Below are 16,102 nucleotides of genomic sequence, written 5' to 3' on the forward strand. Positions count from 1 at the left end.
TACACCTCAGTGGGAGTGTCTGAAGACTGGGAGGAGGGCAGCTAATGAATACACAATGAGCAAGAGAAGGGGGGGAGGAGACAAGAATCAGGAAGGATATGATGTCAGCATTAGCTTGGCAAGATGGCCACTGCCTAGAATAGGATTTTCTGCTTTTCCTTTGTAAAGTTCACAGGAATCATTACGTGGATAGCACAATACATCTGTTATGCAAGTAGAAGTAGTATTTATCTACTTATATATGTGTGTTTTATTTCTAGGTTAGCATGGGTGTCACTTGTTCTTTAACAGAACATGCCTACAACTTCGAAGATCTATTATTTGGTTTATTGTAAAGCAAACAAGTGAAAGCTTTGGTGTGCATAAGCATTGCCCCTGTGATGGGGGAGCGCCCAGCCAGGCCATGATGAAGAGCGACTCGGCCAGGGTTTCAGGCAGTATTGCAGATGACAGGAGCCACCTGGGGAGATAGCCAGGGACTGAGCGACCGCAAGAGGGCTTAAGGAAGCCCCAGGTAAGTATAGAACCGTATATGACTTTCATCTCACGTTCACTTTATCCCCTCCTGGTCCCCAAGTGCAGCCATTAACTTTGCTGAGTAATTCAAAAAATCCAGCAGGGTTGGTTGGCCCATGATGCCAAGTGATGCAACTGCCTCAGGCGGCATGGGCCCCATAGTCAGGAAGCAGGAGAGCGGCCCCCTGTAGAAGCAATGTATTTCGCCATTACCATGGGAACTGCTGCCCTGCCTCCTGACTCTACATAGTAGCCGTAAGATGGGCTGCTGTGAGAGACTTGAGAGGGGGCCGGGCGGGACTAATGAAGGAAGCGGCCGCCAGCTTATAAGGTAACAGCAGCGGGTGGATGCAGGGGGGAGGGGGCACCTATATTACCTATACTGGGGGGGAGGGGGGAATACTCACAAGTTTGCCTCAGGCGGCCTAGCATAAGAGGTTCAAATTCAGTGGTGGACTTATATCCGAGTATATACAGTATACATGTACAGGGTTCTCTGAGGCTGAGATAGGAGCCACGTAGACATTACATTGAAGTGGCCAAGAGAACACTGGAAATACACTTTGTATAGGCCCACAGCAATCATATAGATTCTGGTGGTGGCTCTGCACCTTTACATATAGGCAATTGATTACTGCTCATATCCAGTTTCTAAGGCTTCAGCACATTCCAAAGAACGGCACACAAAGGCTACAGCGTCAACATTCACTCCACAGTCACTCAGGATACCACTGCTGATCCCTAACATGGTCTTACCATTGGTCCTTACACTCACAGCGGCCACAGGCAAAGTGCCCATTCCCATTGCACTTGGGGGAATTCATTTCTTTTATCTAAGAAGGGAATATAATAAACAAGAAAGAAAAGAATGGCATTATAGATATAACAAATCTATGTATAATAGTCTTTGCAGTCATAATACAGAATAAAACATCATTTCTACTTGGATCTTCATGGCTAACATGTAAATACTAATGTATATTATACTCACCTAATCCCAGGAATGTCAGGACAAAGCACTGCTGTCATTTAGGTCCTTACACCCCCCATACAGTCCCCCTGCACAAATATTTACATTTAATAGTGCAGATGGCCGTGTGATGGGAACAAAACGCATACGATCGCACGCCATCTGTGCTGCTGCCCTGCTGATTCCATCCATTGACAGTGATGGGATCAGCTCTGCGCTTCCAGGCAAAATGCAGGCAGCAGTATGCAAGTGCTTCCTAGTGCATCGATCTGCTGCGCAGTACATGTAAATAGTAGAAGGGCTGTCTATGCCCTTCTGACGTTCCTGCGTTTCAGCACATAATACGCGCTTCCAAATGCGCACAGCAGCGTGTATGATATGAACGAGGCCTGACCCGTCATAGCTGGGGCTTTACTAAAGGGAAGAAGCCGGCCCAGAGCTGTGGGGGTCCCAAACAACTAACCTTCCCTTCCCCCGATACAGGGGACTTAACTGCAGATCAGGTGATTTGCGGCTACACTTGTTATGGGTGTGACGATTATGATTGATGGCCATGCTTGTTTTATGAGTGAGATGGGCCCCAAGGCTGTGAAGGGCACCAAGCGGAGGCAAGGAAAGGGGTGCAACCATTGGGGGCCCCCATCAAAGTTTAGCTGCAGGGCCCTATGAACAGAGGTGTATCTAGAGGGGTGCCGGAATGGCTCATGCCATGGGCGCTATAGCACCATGGGCGCCATTCCTGACCCTGAGCTGCGACAGACGCCTGCCCCTGTGCTGCATCATGTCTCCCCCATCACTCGGACCTCGGATCAGATGAATTCTGCTATCTGGGGATACATGGCTACTTAATTAATGCATGCATACTTCATTTATGTATGCAGAGATACTTCCAAAAAAGTAACTTCAGCAATATCCCGAGCTGAAAAACACAGGCAACCACCTGTACACAAGAAAGCAGGCTATTTTTAGAGGGGAAGGGGGCTCTGACTGGGAAGGGGGAGGGGCTCTATATTACCCAGATACGCCCCTTCCTATGAATGGCAGTTACGCTTCTGCGCTCTGGGTAAAAGGGAATCCTTTTGGCAGCCAACAGTAATTGTCATGCGTTGCTGAATTGATTACGATATCTGAAGCAATCATTATGACTGATGGGTGATAAATAGTCGTAAGAAAGTAATGCAATTTACCTGTAAAATGCTGTTTTAGAAGTAACTAATATATGACTCATCTAGTCCTACACAACAGCAGCTCCTCCTGTGCATCTACACAAAGGGCTGACGCTTCTACAAGCTGGATGGAATATTAAATCTTTACATAGCACCCGCATATTACTTGACTCAAAGAGGACCTGTCCTAAACCCCTCCACAGGAAAGGAAAACACCGAGAAACCCACCCTGTGTGTATTTAGAGATAACAGCCTGTCTAAAGGTACCCAAGACAAATCTCTCTCTGATCGAATCTGATTAGGGAGAGATCTATCGGCTGCCCATATACTGCAGGCCAATTCCTGATCAATTTCATGCTGATATTGATCCGAAATTGGCCTTGTGACGCCGCATCCACCGTCTCGCCGACCCCCTAATGTGCCCCCCAGTGCACTATACATTACGTGTCCTTGTCCGCTGCTTGTCCTCCGCTGTCTCCGGGCTGGTCCTTCATCCATACACACGCCCCCATGGTTGCCAAGTAACATGGGTGTGTGTGTCTGAAATTCTATTATTATTCCAAACATGAGGCATTAAGGTTTAAATCACAACTCTAGGTGGTTGACCTAGGTTGAATTGCATTTTTTGTTTTGTGTTGGAGAAATGAAAATCAATTTTTGAGGGTTTTTTTTTACATCCTAATTCAGACTTTACCTCCACAATTAAATATATCCAGGGCAGTTTCTAGGCTACATACTGTAGCTCCCAGGGCGAGGGTGCAAAAATGGGGGCCTCCTTCTGTAGACTCGAGTACACTGTACACCGATGTGGTAGCCAGATGCAGCCCCCCCACCTTCCCGGTATAGGTAGCCAGAGAGGTCCCCCCTCCACTATACTACTTCTTCTTCCACCTTCCGTCCATTCAGTTGCATTGGTAACAACAGGGGACGCTGTTAGCAATGCAATGCAACAGAGAGGTGAGTTGCTGCTTCGCCTTCCCCTACGCTCCGCCCCCACCCGCTGCAGCACCCCAGGCGGGGACCCGCTCTGCCTGCCCCTAAAGACAAGGCTGAATATAACACACACGGAATATAGCCACACGGAATATAGCACACACGGTATACAGCACACACGGTATACAGCACACACGGTATACAGCACACACGGAATATAGCACACACGGAATATAGCACACACGGAATATAGCACACACGGAATATAGCACACACGGAATATAGCACACACGGAATATAGCACACACGGAATATAGCACACACGGAATATAGCACACACGGTATATAGCACACACGGAATATAGCACACACGGAATATAGCACACACGGAATATAGCACACACGGAATATAGCACACACGGAATATAGCACACACGGAATATAGCACACACGGAATATAGCACACACGGAATACAGCACACACGGAATACAGCACACACGGAATATAGCACACACAGAATATAGCACACACAGAATATAGCACACACAGAATAATAGCACACACAGAATATAGCACACACAGAATACAGCACACACAGAATATAGCACACACGGTATATAGCACACACGGTATATAGCACACACGGTATATAGCACACACGGTATATAGCACACACAGAATATAGCACACACAGTATATAGCACACACAGAATATAGCACACACAGAATAATAGCACACACAGAATATAGCACACACAGAATATAGCACACACGGTATATAGCACACACAGTATATAGCACACACAGTATATAGCACACACAGTATATAGCAAACACAGAATATAGCACACACAGTATATAGCACACACAGAATATAGCACACACAGAATAATAGCACACACAGAATATAGCACACACAGAATATAGCACACACAGAATATAGCACACACAGTATATAGCACACACAGAATATAGCACACACAGAATAATAGCACACACAGAATATAGCACACACAGAATATAGCACACACGGTATATAGCACACACGGTATATAGCACACACAGAATATAGCACACACAGAATATAGCACACACAGAATATAGCACACACAGAATATAGCACACACAGAATATAGCACACACAGAATACAGCACACACAGTATACAGCACACACGGAATATAGCACACACAGAATATAGCACACACAGAATAATAGCACACACAGAATATAGCACACACAGAATATAGCACACACAGAATATAGCACACACAGTATATAGCACACACAGAATATAGCACACACAGAATAATAGCACACACAGAATATAGCACACACAGAATATAGCACACACGGTATATAGCACACACGGTATATAGCACACACAGAATATAGCACACACAGAATATAGCACACACAGAATATAGCACACACAGAATATAGCACACACAGAATATAGCACACACAGAATATAGCACACACAGAATACAGCACACACAGTATACAGCACACACGGAATATAGCACACACGGAATATAGCACACACGGAATATAGCACACACGGAATATAGCACACACGGAATATAGCACACACGGAATATAGCACACACGGAATATAGCACACACGGAATATAGCACACACGGAATATAGCACACACAGTATATAGCACACACAGTATATAGCACACACAGTATATAGCACACACGGAATATAGCACACACGGAATATAGCACACACGGAATATAGAACACACGGAATATAGCACACACGGAATATAGCACACACGGAATATAGCACACACGGAATATAGCACACACGGAATATAGCACACACGGAATATAGCACACACGGAATATAGCACACACGGAATATAGCACACACGGAATATAGCACACACGGAATATAGCACACACGGAATATAGCACACACGGAATATAGCACACACGGAATATAGCACACACAGAATATAGCACACACAGAATATAGCACACACAGAATATAGCACACACGGAATATAGCACACACGGAATATAGCACACACAGAATATAGCACACACAGAATATAGCACACACAGAATATAGCACACACGGAATATAGCACACACGGAATATAGCACACACGGAATATAGCACACACGGAATATAGCACACACAGAATATAGCACACACAGAATATAGCACACACAGAATATAGCACACACAGAATATAGCACACACAGAATAATAGCACACACAGAATATAGCACACACGGAATATAGCACACACGGGATACAGCACACACGGAATACAGCACACACGGAATATAGCACACACAGAATATAGCACACACAGAATTAAAAGCCCAAAATACCTTTTAGCCTCTTTCTACATTAAAGGGACTCCGAGCAGTGCATAAACTATGGAAAGATGCATATCATTTTAAAGCTCTCTTTCTCCTCTTTCCAATGATATATAAACCACTGCCCTACGCCTTTTAGTTTTCGCTATTTTCGCGATTGAAATTGCCGTGGCCGCAATTTCAATCGCGAAAATAAAGAAAACTAAAAGGCGTAGAGCGACGGTTTAGGTGTCGCCAGAAAGAGGAGAAAGAGAGCTTTAAAATTATATCCATCTTTCCATAGTTACATTGTATTACACAGGGCGACTTTTTCTGCTGAATGGAGCTGCTGACACTGGGGAAAGTGTCGCCCTGTGTAATACAAGTAACTATGGAAAGATGGATATCATTTTAAAGCTTTAAAATGATATGCATCTTTCCATAGTTTCTGCACTGCTCGGAGTCCCTTTAACAATTCTGAAATAATTTCCTTGAGTGGTGTAAAATTTTGCAAAGTATAATGATCTAATACTTAAAATGAATTACTAACTTTAAATATACAGTATATTAGAAATGCAATGTTAATCCTAAAAAGGTATTTCCAGTTTGGCAAGTAAGACTCTTAGTAGGACTAATTCTTCATCGTTTGGTATTTTGCTGCTCAGTTTAGTGCTTTGCCCCATCTGCATTGAATATGCTTGTTCATACGACATTCAAAATGAATAAAAATAAAATGTGATTGTATTTTCTCACCAGTTCACATGGACAGACATCACAGATTACCGAAGCATCGATCTGCAGGCCATTTGAAAAAGTGGATGGTTTGAGTACGACATTGCCAGACTGATCCTGGCCAGGAAGGGTACAAACGCTCTGCCCACCAACCGTCTCCAGAGCCTTCACCTTAACGTTGAAGGACCCCTAAAAGGGAATGAGTGATTCAGTTCTCATTGTTAGTAATAGGACCTCCTATGGGATTCCAGAGCACAACATCGCATGTTACACCAGTTTGGCTAGTTGGGTGCTTTGCTAAGTAAGACAGCAGATGACACTCACCACTTTACCGCGGGTCACCTGGAAGGTCTCAGAATCATTCGCCGAAGTCATGACGGAATCAGATGAGACAGAAATATCCAGGGCGCGGGGCGTATTCTCATCTTTGATGTACATTCTGGATCTAATTTTCTATAAAAAAAAAAAAAAGTATACTCATAAACAGACAATTTTACTTCTATGAACAACTTTGATAACAGAATAACAACAACAAAACAACAACATAGTAGCAATTATTAGTTATTTAAACATTTTTTTCTGAAAGGCGCTTAAAGGAATACTATGGATGTATGCATTTATTTGTAAATGCTGTATGTTGTAGCACACATTAGGACAAGTACTAGGAGCAATTTGATTCCTCACACAGCTGTTCCTCTCAGCTGTAAAATCCTCCGTCAGTTTTGGCGTCAGTGTTGGATACAAAATGTATCTATATGCTGAGGGCTCCCAGAGGGCTAGACCATATCTCTGCACAGGGGAGTTGCTATTAACTCCTCAGTTTATAGTTTAATTATCACCTTGCTGAAAGAATCTTATTGATATGGTGGTAAGGGGTTAAAGATTCTAGCAATGTGTGTTTATTATCTTTGCTTCTCTTGACTGATAAAGATACTAATAATGCTAATTGTAAACAGTGGTCTGCCCCTCTCAGCAGCTTGTAAAGTGGATGCAGCCTGGAGTGATTTACCACAAGCAGGCAGCCAGACTGAGTGTAAACACAGACTATTGTTTATAGCTAGTTATATTCCAGCAATATTACAGCTCATTTAGTTACCTGTTACCACCTCAGATCAGCCTGTTTCTCCTCATGTCTGCTGCATGCTGTGAGTGACACAGTGAAATATATTTGTGAGCTGTGTGACAGAGTAACCAAGCAGCTCAGGGTGACCCAAACTACTATGAGCTGTGTGAGAAATGAATTTTTAAGCAGGGATAGTGAGAGAGAGACCTGGGTGAATAAATAAAGTGCCCCTAGCACTAGTGGTAATGTGTACACTAATATAGCGTATTAAAAAAAAAAGTCGTTTCAATCGATAGTACTCCTTTAAAGCAAACCGTTCGGTCGGTTGGACGGGAAATTGCATTATGTGTACCCAGCATGATGTCCTACCGTATTATTATACTGTATTGTGCGTACCTGAGGGAGACTTTTTAGGAATCCCCCCTTGAAAATCCTGGGTTTGCCCCTGCAGCATATACCAATAGATGCATGGAGAACGGTTTAGATCATAACCAAAATATAGCAGATACATACCCATAATGCATAGATTTACATGCAGAGTGTTTAAAAACAAACATATACAAAATATAGCAGGCCATACCTATAATGCATAGATTTACATGCAGAGTTATAAAACGCCAACTGATTTTAATCATAGTTTATTTCAAAACATTAACGAATATGCAGTTTCCCCCAAAAATTCTAACTATGCTCCCCTGAACTTCTAAATAATATAAATAAAGCATATCTGGGGAAGCAAGGGGAACTTTCTTAAAGGAACACTATTGTGAAATATTCTGCAATGTAAAAAACAAACGTGCATCATAAATTACCTTTTTTTCCTATGATTCTTTCACTTCTAGTAAATAGTAAAACGCTGACAGATTTGACAGATTTTGGACTAGTCCAACTCCTCATAGAGGACTCTCAGGAATCCCTTTGTATAAAAGCACTCCCTGTAAAAGGATCTATACAAATGTGTCAGCCAGCTTCTCTGTACACTGTACACACTGTACTGGCAGTTAGGCTGAGCAACTGCAGCTCAGTAAGTGCTTTTGTAAATAAAAAAAACTGAAAATTCCCTCATGAAGAGATGGACTAGACTGAAATCTGTCATATTTGCACTAATTACTCAAAGTGACATCAGCATAGGAGAAAAATAATTTCTATTTGATTTGACTCTAGGAGAAAATTACATTTATATGAATGTATTTTAAATGTTACAGTTTTCTGCGTTAGTTGTCTTTTATTGCCTTTTTGTGGTCTAAAAGAGCAGCTATATGATCTCAGCTGAGAAAAGCAAAGCTTCCGTTTGGGAGGGTCGTCATTATTTTCCAATCCTCCTGACTGCTGACTGCTTATTTCTCTGATCAGTTGTATTTCTAATTAAAGGGGGACTATGGTGAAAAATTGTAAAACTTTAAATATGTGCAAACATACAAATAAGAAGTACATTTTTTCCAAAGTAAAATGAGCCATAAATTACTTTTCTCCTATGTTGCTGTCACTTACAGTAGGTAGTAGAAATCTGACAGAAGTGACAGGTTTTGGACTAGTCCATCTCTTTTTAGGGGATTCTCAGCAAGGCTTTTATTCTTTATGAAGATATTCCCTAAAAAGCATTTATACAAAGATGCTGGCCAGCTTCCCTGCTCCCTACACAGTTTTTTTGATCTTGGACAGAGCAACTGCCATCCACTAAGGGCATTTGACAATAAATAAATCCCTGAGAATCCCCCATGAAGAGATGGACTAGTCCAAAACCTATCGCTTCTCTCAGATTTCTACTACCTACTGTAAGTGACAGCAACATAGGAGAAAAGTCATTCATAGCTCATTTTACTCAGGAAAAGGCCTACTTCTTATTTGTTTATGTTTGTACATATTTTAAATGTGACAATTTAGCCATAGTGCCCCTTTAAAGATGTAAACAAACTAAGGATATCAGGGTGAGTGCTTCTAGGCTGAAGTATCCCGCTCACATCACCCTACTTTTCTGGTGGGTGCCCACAACACGTGTCTTTTCCTATTGTTCTGTGATACCAAGGGCTCTCTTGATGGTCTCCTGCTGTTTGCAAAGTCCGTCTTGTTGTGCATTGGGATATGCTTTGTGACGCACCTGCACTGGATTCGGCTGTAATGTGTTGTTGCACCTCTGTTGCTGCTGACTGTGTGTACTACTCGCCTTTCATCTCTCTCGTTCACCAGCCTTTTTCCACCAGAATAGTCCTTATCGCTTAACTACAGGGTGGGCCATTTATATGGATACACCTTAATATGGATGCACCATTTTATGTGAATGGTGAAGTTAACAAACAAAACCATCGCTATTGGCCTGACACTAACCCACATTGGATAGATCCCTCCAAGACTGTTGGAACAAAAAAATGTATAGTATGGTGTGGTATATGGGGTGTATCCATAGATAAGGTGTATCCATATAACTGGCCCACCCTGTACATAGTCTGAAGCTGAGCACTTCTTATATAAGCAGCTCTGCATTGTTACGTCACTCTACGTCACTGTCGGACTGGTTTACTTTCAAATAAGGGGTGTCTAATTTTTTGACCACTCAGTATATATATGAGTGGTCACATTTTATTTAATCACATTTTATTTAATTGCCAAATAATACATGTTTTTTTTTCAAACTGTTATCCTCCGTTTTAATTTATGGTTTACAAAACTATTACGAAATATCTGTAAATATCAGTTTTCTTACCCCGAAGGCCTCTTCCAGGAGTTGGACTATATTAGAGGAGTCCTCATTCAGTACACCAATCTCAGCCAGCGTGAAGTAAGTTCTTAATTTCTGCAGCAAAGAGAAAAGGTACCATTAACAAAGACACCTAAGGCCCATTGATTAACACTGGTTCTCAGTTTTCCTGTGCAGAAGTCCTAGTCCCAGCCTTAAAGGCCATATTTATTTCATTTTAAACATTACCAATTGCCTGGCCATCCTGCTGATTTATCTGGCTGCTGTAGTGTCTGAATCACACCAGAAACAAGCATGCAGCTAATCTTGTCAGATCTGACAATAATGTCAGAAACACCTAATCTGCTGCATGCTTGTTCAGGGGCTATGTCTAATAGTATTAGAGGTGGAGGATCAGCTGGATAGCCAGGCAACTGGCATTGCTTAAAAGGTAGTAAATATGGCAGCCTCCATATACCTCTAACTTCAGTTGTCCTTTAATTACTGAGAAGGAGCAGTTAGGCCTCGTTCATATCATAGCCGTGTGATCGGAAACACAACGCCTACGATCACACGCCGTCTGTGTTTCCATGTGTTGTGTGGCTGATCCCATGACCTTGGTGAATGGGTCAGCTGTGCGGTTTGCCAATAAATGCGTGCAGCGGTGTGTTCTCGCATCACACTGCTACACAACGCATGTAATGTGAACATCAGACAACGCAGTCTATGCAAGTTCCGTGTCTGCCTCCGTACGAGTTGCCGAAATAGAGAGAGCAAGGCGTCCAATGTGAACGAGGCCTTCCCTATTTCCTAGTATTTGTCATTCAGAAAGATCTGTTCATTAACATTTTAGATTGGCTCTGAAAGGCTACAAGTTAAGAAGCAATTTAATGAACTGAAAGGACTGAAAGGTTATTTGGCTTATTATAAAACTGGCCAGGACGGGACTGGTGTACACAGAGAAGCTGTAGAGGAAATGCTCTAAGAAGCTGCATGCTGTGATAGTGACACTTACAGTGAAACTGAACCGGGTAAAATTATTTAACCACTTTAGGACCCCCCTAAAGACCAAGCCATTTTTTACAAAATAGGCCACTGCAGCTTTAAGGCCTCGATGCAGGGCCGTACAACTCAGATCTCAAGTGATTACCCCCCACCCTTCTTCTCTCCACCAACAGAGCTCTCTATTGGTGGGCTCTCATCTCTGCTGGGATGTCTGTTTATTTTTATAAAAATATTTATTTGATTTATTATTAAACAAATATTGCTATTTATTTTTTTGCTTAAATCCCTCCCTCCCTCCAGCCAGCCTATCACAGCGATCGTCCGTCATAGGCTTCAGCCTATGAGAGCCAATCGCTTTCCTGTGTCCCAGGAGGACAGCCCTGTCACATGGCTGCCCCAAGTACAGCGCTGCCTTAGATTGCAGCGGCGTGCACGATCTCCTGCTAGCCCCATTGAAAGCCGTTCACAACAATCGGTGTGGAGCGGTCCTGGGGCTGACGCTGCGTTCATCACGCCAATCAGCGTGGAGCGGTTGGCAAGTAGTTAAAATAAATACATGATGTACCTGCAAATAAATATTACATCCTGTACTTACCTCACTGTCAGTTCCTCTCAGAAGCTCAGCATTTTCTTCTTACAACAATTTCTGACAAGATTTTGTCAGAACTGAAATACAGCAGTTGTTGTCAGTTATATATCAGTTGCTGTCCGTTACAACTGAAAGGACAACTGATTAGCAAAGTAATGTCTATGTTTCCCTATGGCTCAAGTGGGCGATATTACAGTTTAACAGTCTGATGACCAGAAAACCGTTATGGGGTAATGGCTATTTTCAAAAAAGGAGGACAGAGAATTCCATTTATGAAAATGGACAAACAGGAAGCAGGAGAGGAGAAAGAGAATGAGGAGTAGATTACATGGGAGGTAAGTATGACGTGTGTATTGTTTATTGTGACTTTTAATTTTAATTTCAGGTTTGCTTTAAGCAGACACATGAGTTTTTAGTATGGGGTTCTGGGAACAGTCACATATTAGACCAGCAAATTACACTTTATTTTAGTCTAAGGAACATTATTACTGGCAAAATAATGAAAAAGTAAGTGAGAGAGTAACATTAATGTTAGCATGAAGCATGTTCAGACAGGGAGCACTTATCAGAATTGCCGCCCCACATGGCATAGCTTTGAATGTTTCGCCCGGGATTCGCATACATTTTGCATTCACTTTTTTGCCACAATTTAAACATTGGACAGCTTGCTGCTCTTTCCTGCACGATGCGCATGCGTCCAACTGTAGGGTTTTTCTCTGTAATCCCATAAATTGTGAACGACTATGGAAAACGCACGCAGAACACATGATCACAACCAAGAATGCATAATAAATGCAAAGTGCCACAAACACTGAAAATTGCGTCAGTAAGTGAGCTCCCTGCCTATGGAAGGATACTGTCTACAATCACACTTGTAAATTGCTAAAAAACAGGCATGGTCTTCTATGCATTGCGCAAAATGCACATGTATACAGCTGCTGCATTATTATTATTATTAATTAGATTTACACCCTATGGGCCTGTTCACAGTACTGCGTTGTAGTCGATCACATTATTCTAACTGGCTGCATGCAGGCTTTGTAGTAATGTCTATGGCCAGTCTCCATTGCAGTTCATACACATTTTAACATGTGCGTTATGCAACCGACCACTGTGAATCCATCCTAAAAGAGTTTTTCTTAACCATTATTTAGTTAAAACGGATCAGAGATGAAAAACTAACTATATCAAGTAACTTGTCGATATATCTTATCTAAAGTTTAGATAATTTACACAGCAAATCTAGCTGCAAACAGCTTCAACAGTATATGACTATTTCTTCCTGTGATACAATGAGAGCAGCCATGTTCTGTTTGTCACATTACACCCAGGTAATCTGCAACTGCATCTCCAGCCCTCAGCCTGTGAAAATGTCACTCCCCTCTCTTTCTCCCTCCTTCCCTTTGGCTCTGAAATCTCTGGCTAGTAACACCTCCTCCTCCTCCTGCCCAGACTGTGCTCCCATAAGCCCTTGCTACAGTGCCATGGCACTCTAAAAAGCTGTGGGCGAGGCTTGTTTAGTCTATAGGGAATTAGGGTATTAAAACAAAACAAAAAAAGTATTTGGCTTGAGGAATGCCCTATAAACTATATGAAAGGAACACAATTATGCAATGAGTAAAAGTTTATCTCGGATCCACTTTAAAAGTGTACAAATGTGATGTACAGATGTGATATATATTAGAGGGTTTTTACTTTTCATTTGATAAAGGGTAAAGAGCATGACAAAACATTATTGTACTCATACGAACTGACCAAGCTAGGGGGTGGGGATTTGTTTGTTCCATTACTAGAGTAGGGAAAGAGGCATAAAAGTAAGGAGCATTGTGCCATCAGCACAGAGCTTTGTGATGCCTAAAACAGGTCACAGACTTTTAATCCATTAGCAGCTTCAATAGAGTTATCTTGTTTGAGATAAATGCACTGCTTTTGACTTCAAATTGCAGAACTCTTTGTGCTGTAAATTATTGGAATGCTTTGATGTCTCTCTGCTAGCAGAAAATACAGAAACAAAGCAGAAGTCCTCGGTTATTGTCTCACACTGCCCCCTGGTGGCAAGTGGCAATAAATACACATTACAGCAGTACTAATTAGAAGTCAGGGAATGTAACAAATAAGAAATAAAAAATGTGCTCAAATAAATTTGTCTGGAACACCTGCAAGCCTCTAAACAAATTGGCTGCTAAAGGGCCAAATACATAACAGTGCTGATTTTTTTTTCTACTTTGTGTTGAAGTGAATTTGAACATCTGATGTACTTACCACATAGTAACTGTAGGAGTAGTCTGTCACGGCGAAGATTGGAATGATGCTATTCTTGGCAAGAAGTCGCACAAGAGTGGGGACAGATGGATAGTCCTGCTCGGTGTCATATGTGTAATGGCCTGATGAGTTTAGGTGACAATGTTCATCATTTCTTTTCAGTATTCCATCTAGAACATTCATGCCGTCGGCTTCGTAGTGGAACGCTGACTCCGTGGAGAAGACCAAGATGTGGGTACTGCCATCTCGCCATCCAATCTGGTCCTGTGCGAAGATTGTCAGATATTTTCATTATTATTCTACTACGGACGTTTGGTTAGATTTAGTGCACAAGCAAAAGATCCTTGCTAGTATGGATTAAAAAGCATAATACTAAAGGGCAAACATTTCACATAACGATGCTTGCAACAAATTCTCTTTCAAAGCAAATTGAAGTGAAAATAAACTTATGATATAATGATTTGTATGTGTAGTACAGCTAAGAAATACAACATTAGGAGCAAAGATATGAGTCTCGTATTATTTTCCAGTACAGGAAGAGTTAAGAAACATCAGTTGATATCTATGCAAAAGAGCCTTTCTGAGCTCTTCAACCCCCACAATTCTGTAGCACTTAAACAGCCAAGAAACATTGAGAGACAGCTTGAGATAAGGTTTTACTGCAGAAAAGTTCAAAGGGTCATTAGCTCTGCTTTGTTTTATAGTTTAAAATACAGAGTGTGGTTTGTACACTGCAAATATGACAGAATGATGCAAGGTTTAAAAAAGAAAAAAAGCTGTATAACTGAAAATAAAAATATGAGACTTTTTTTTTGTGCTACTAATGTTTTAGTCATTATCCCTACTACACATACACTTCATTATATCATATGTTTTTTTTTCACTTCAGGTTTGCTTTAACCACATAAGTCTATCTGGATGGATATATCCATCCAGATAGACTGCCCTGCTGCCTGGGGCGCGCAATCGCGCGTGCGCTCCCGCCGCCTTCCGTTAGCCTCGAGATCAATTAATGGGAATAACGTTCTTATCAAGGGCCGCTGTATTTCTGCGCAAAAAAAAAAAAAGTTTCCCGTCCTCCTACTGCTTCCTGGAAGCAAGAGCGTTCGCTTCCAGGACTTTTCGACTGTGGCTATCGTGTGGCCAAATAGTAAAACTACACCCACATGCATATATACATATAATATTATATTTAAAATTAACTGTTTACCTCCCACACCAAAAATTACCCAAATAAAATGTTTAATAAAAAAAAAAAAATACAATTAAAAAAAAACATAAAATAGTTACCTAAGGGTCTGAACTCTTTGAATATGCATGTCAAGAGAGTATATTACTATAATTTTTTTAAATTATAAGCTTGTAAACGGTAATGGACGCAAATTGAAAAAATACACCTTTATTTCCAAATAAAATATCGGCGCCATAAATTGTGATAGGGACATCATTTAAATGTGTAATAACCGGGACAAATAGGCAAATAAAATACATGGGTTTTAATTACGGTAGCATGTTTTAATTTCAAACTATAATGGACAAAAACTAAGAAATAATGAATTTTTTCTATTTCTTTCTTAAACTTCCTATTAAAATGTATTTAGAATAAAATAATTCTTAGCTAAATGTATCACCCAAAGAAAGCCTAAATGGTGGCGGAAAAAACAAGATATAGATCATTTCAGTGTGATAAGCAGTGATAAAGTTATTGGCGAATGAATGGGAGGTGAAAGTTGCTCAGATGCATAAGGTGAACAACACTGTATGCTGAAGTGGTTAATAAGCATGTGTGATACGGCCATTCTTCCTTTTGTTTATCTTGGGTAGTTTGGTTTCCTCCCACTCCCGCCTCCCTGGTAACATTAAAGTGGATTAA

The 16,102-nt window shown here is 41.3% G+C and overlaps 1 protein-coding gene across 3 annotated transcripts in view; it reads right to left on the reverse strand.

Moving 5' to 3' along the window:
• Positions 1-16,102, reverse strand: part of ITGB4 (integrin subunit beta 4) — a 147,141-nt gene that overhangs the window by 73,220 nt on the left and 57,819 nt on the right. For all 3 annotated transcript variants that reach the window (XM_068263278.1, XM_068263276.1, XM_068263277.1), the window contains exons 8-12: positions 14,230-14,493; positions 10,401-10,490; positions 6,961-7,089; positions 6,658-6,825; positions 1,273-1,349 (exon numbers count right to left, since the gene is read on the reverse strand). In XM_068263278.1, the coding sequence (XP_068119379.1) occupies positions 1,273-1,349; positions 6,658-6,825; positions 6,961-7,089; positions 10,401-10,490; positions 14,230-14,493 (728 nt within the window). The remainder of the gene's footprint in view (positions 1-1,272; positions 1,350-6,657; positions 6,826-6,960; positions 7,090-10,400; positions 10,491-14,229; positions 14,494-16,102) is intronic.

Source organism: Hyperolius riggenbachi, chromosome 12, assembly GCF_040937935.1.
Source record: "Hyperolius riggenbachi isolate aHypRig1 chromosome 12, aHypRig1.pri, whole genome shotgun sequence".
Taxonomy (NCBI): Eukaryota; Metazoa; Chordata; class Amphibia; order Anura; family Hyperoliidae; genus Hyperolius; species Hyperolius riggenbachi.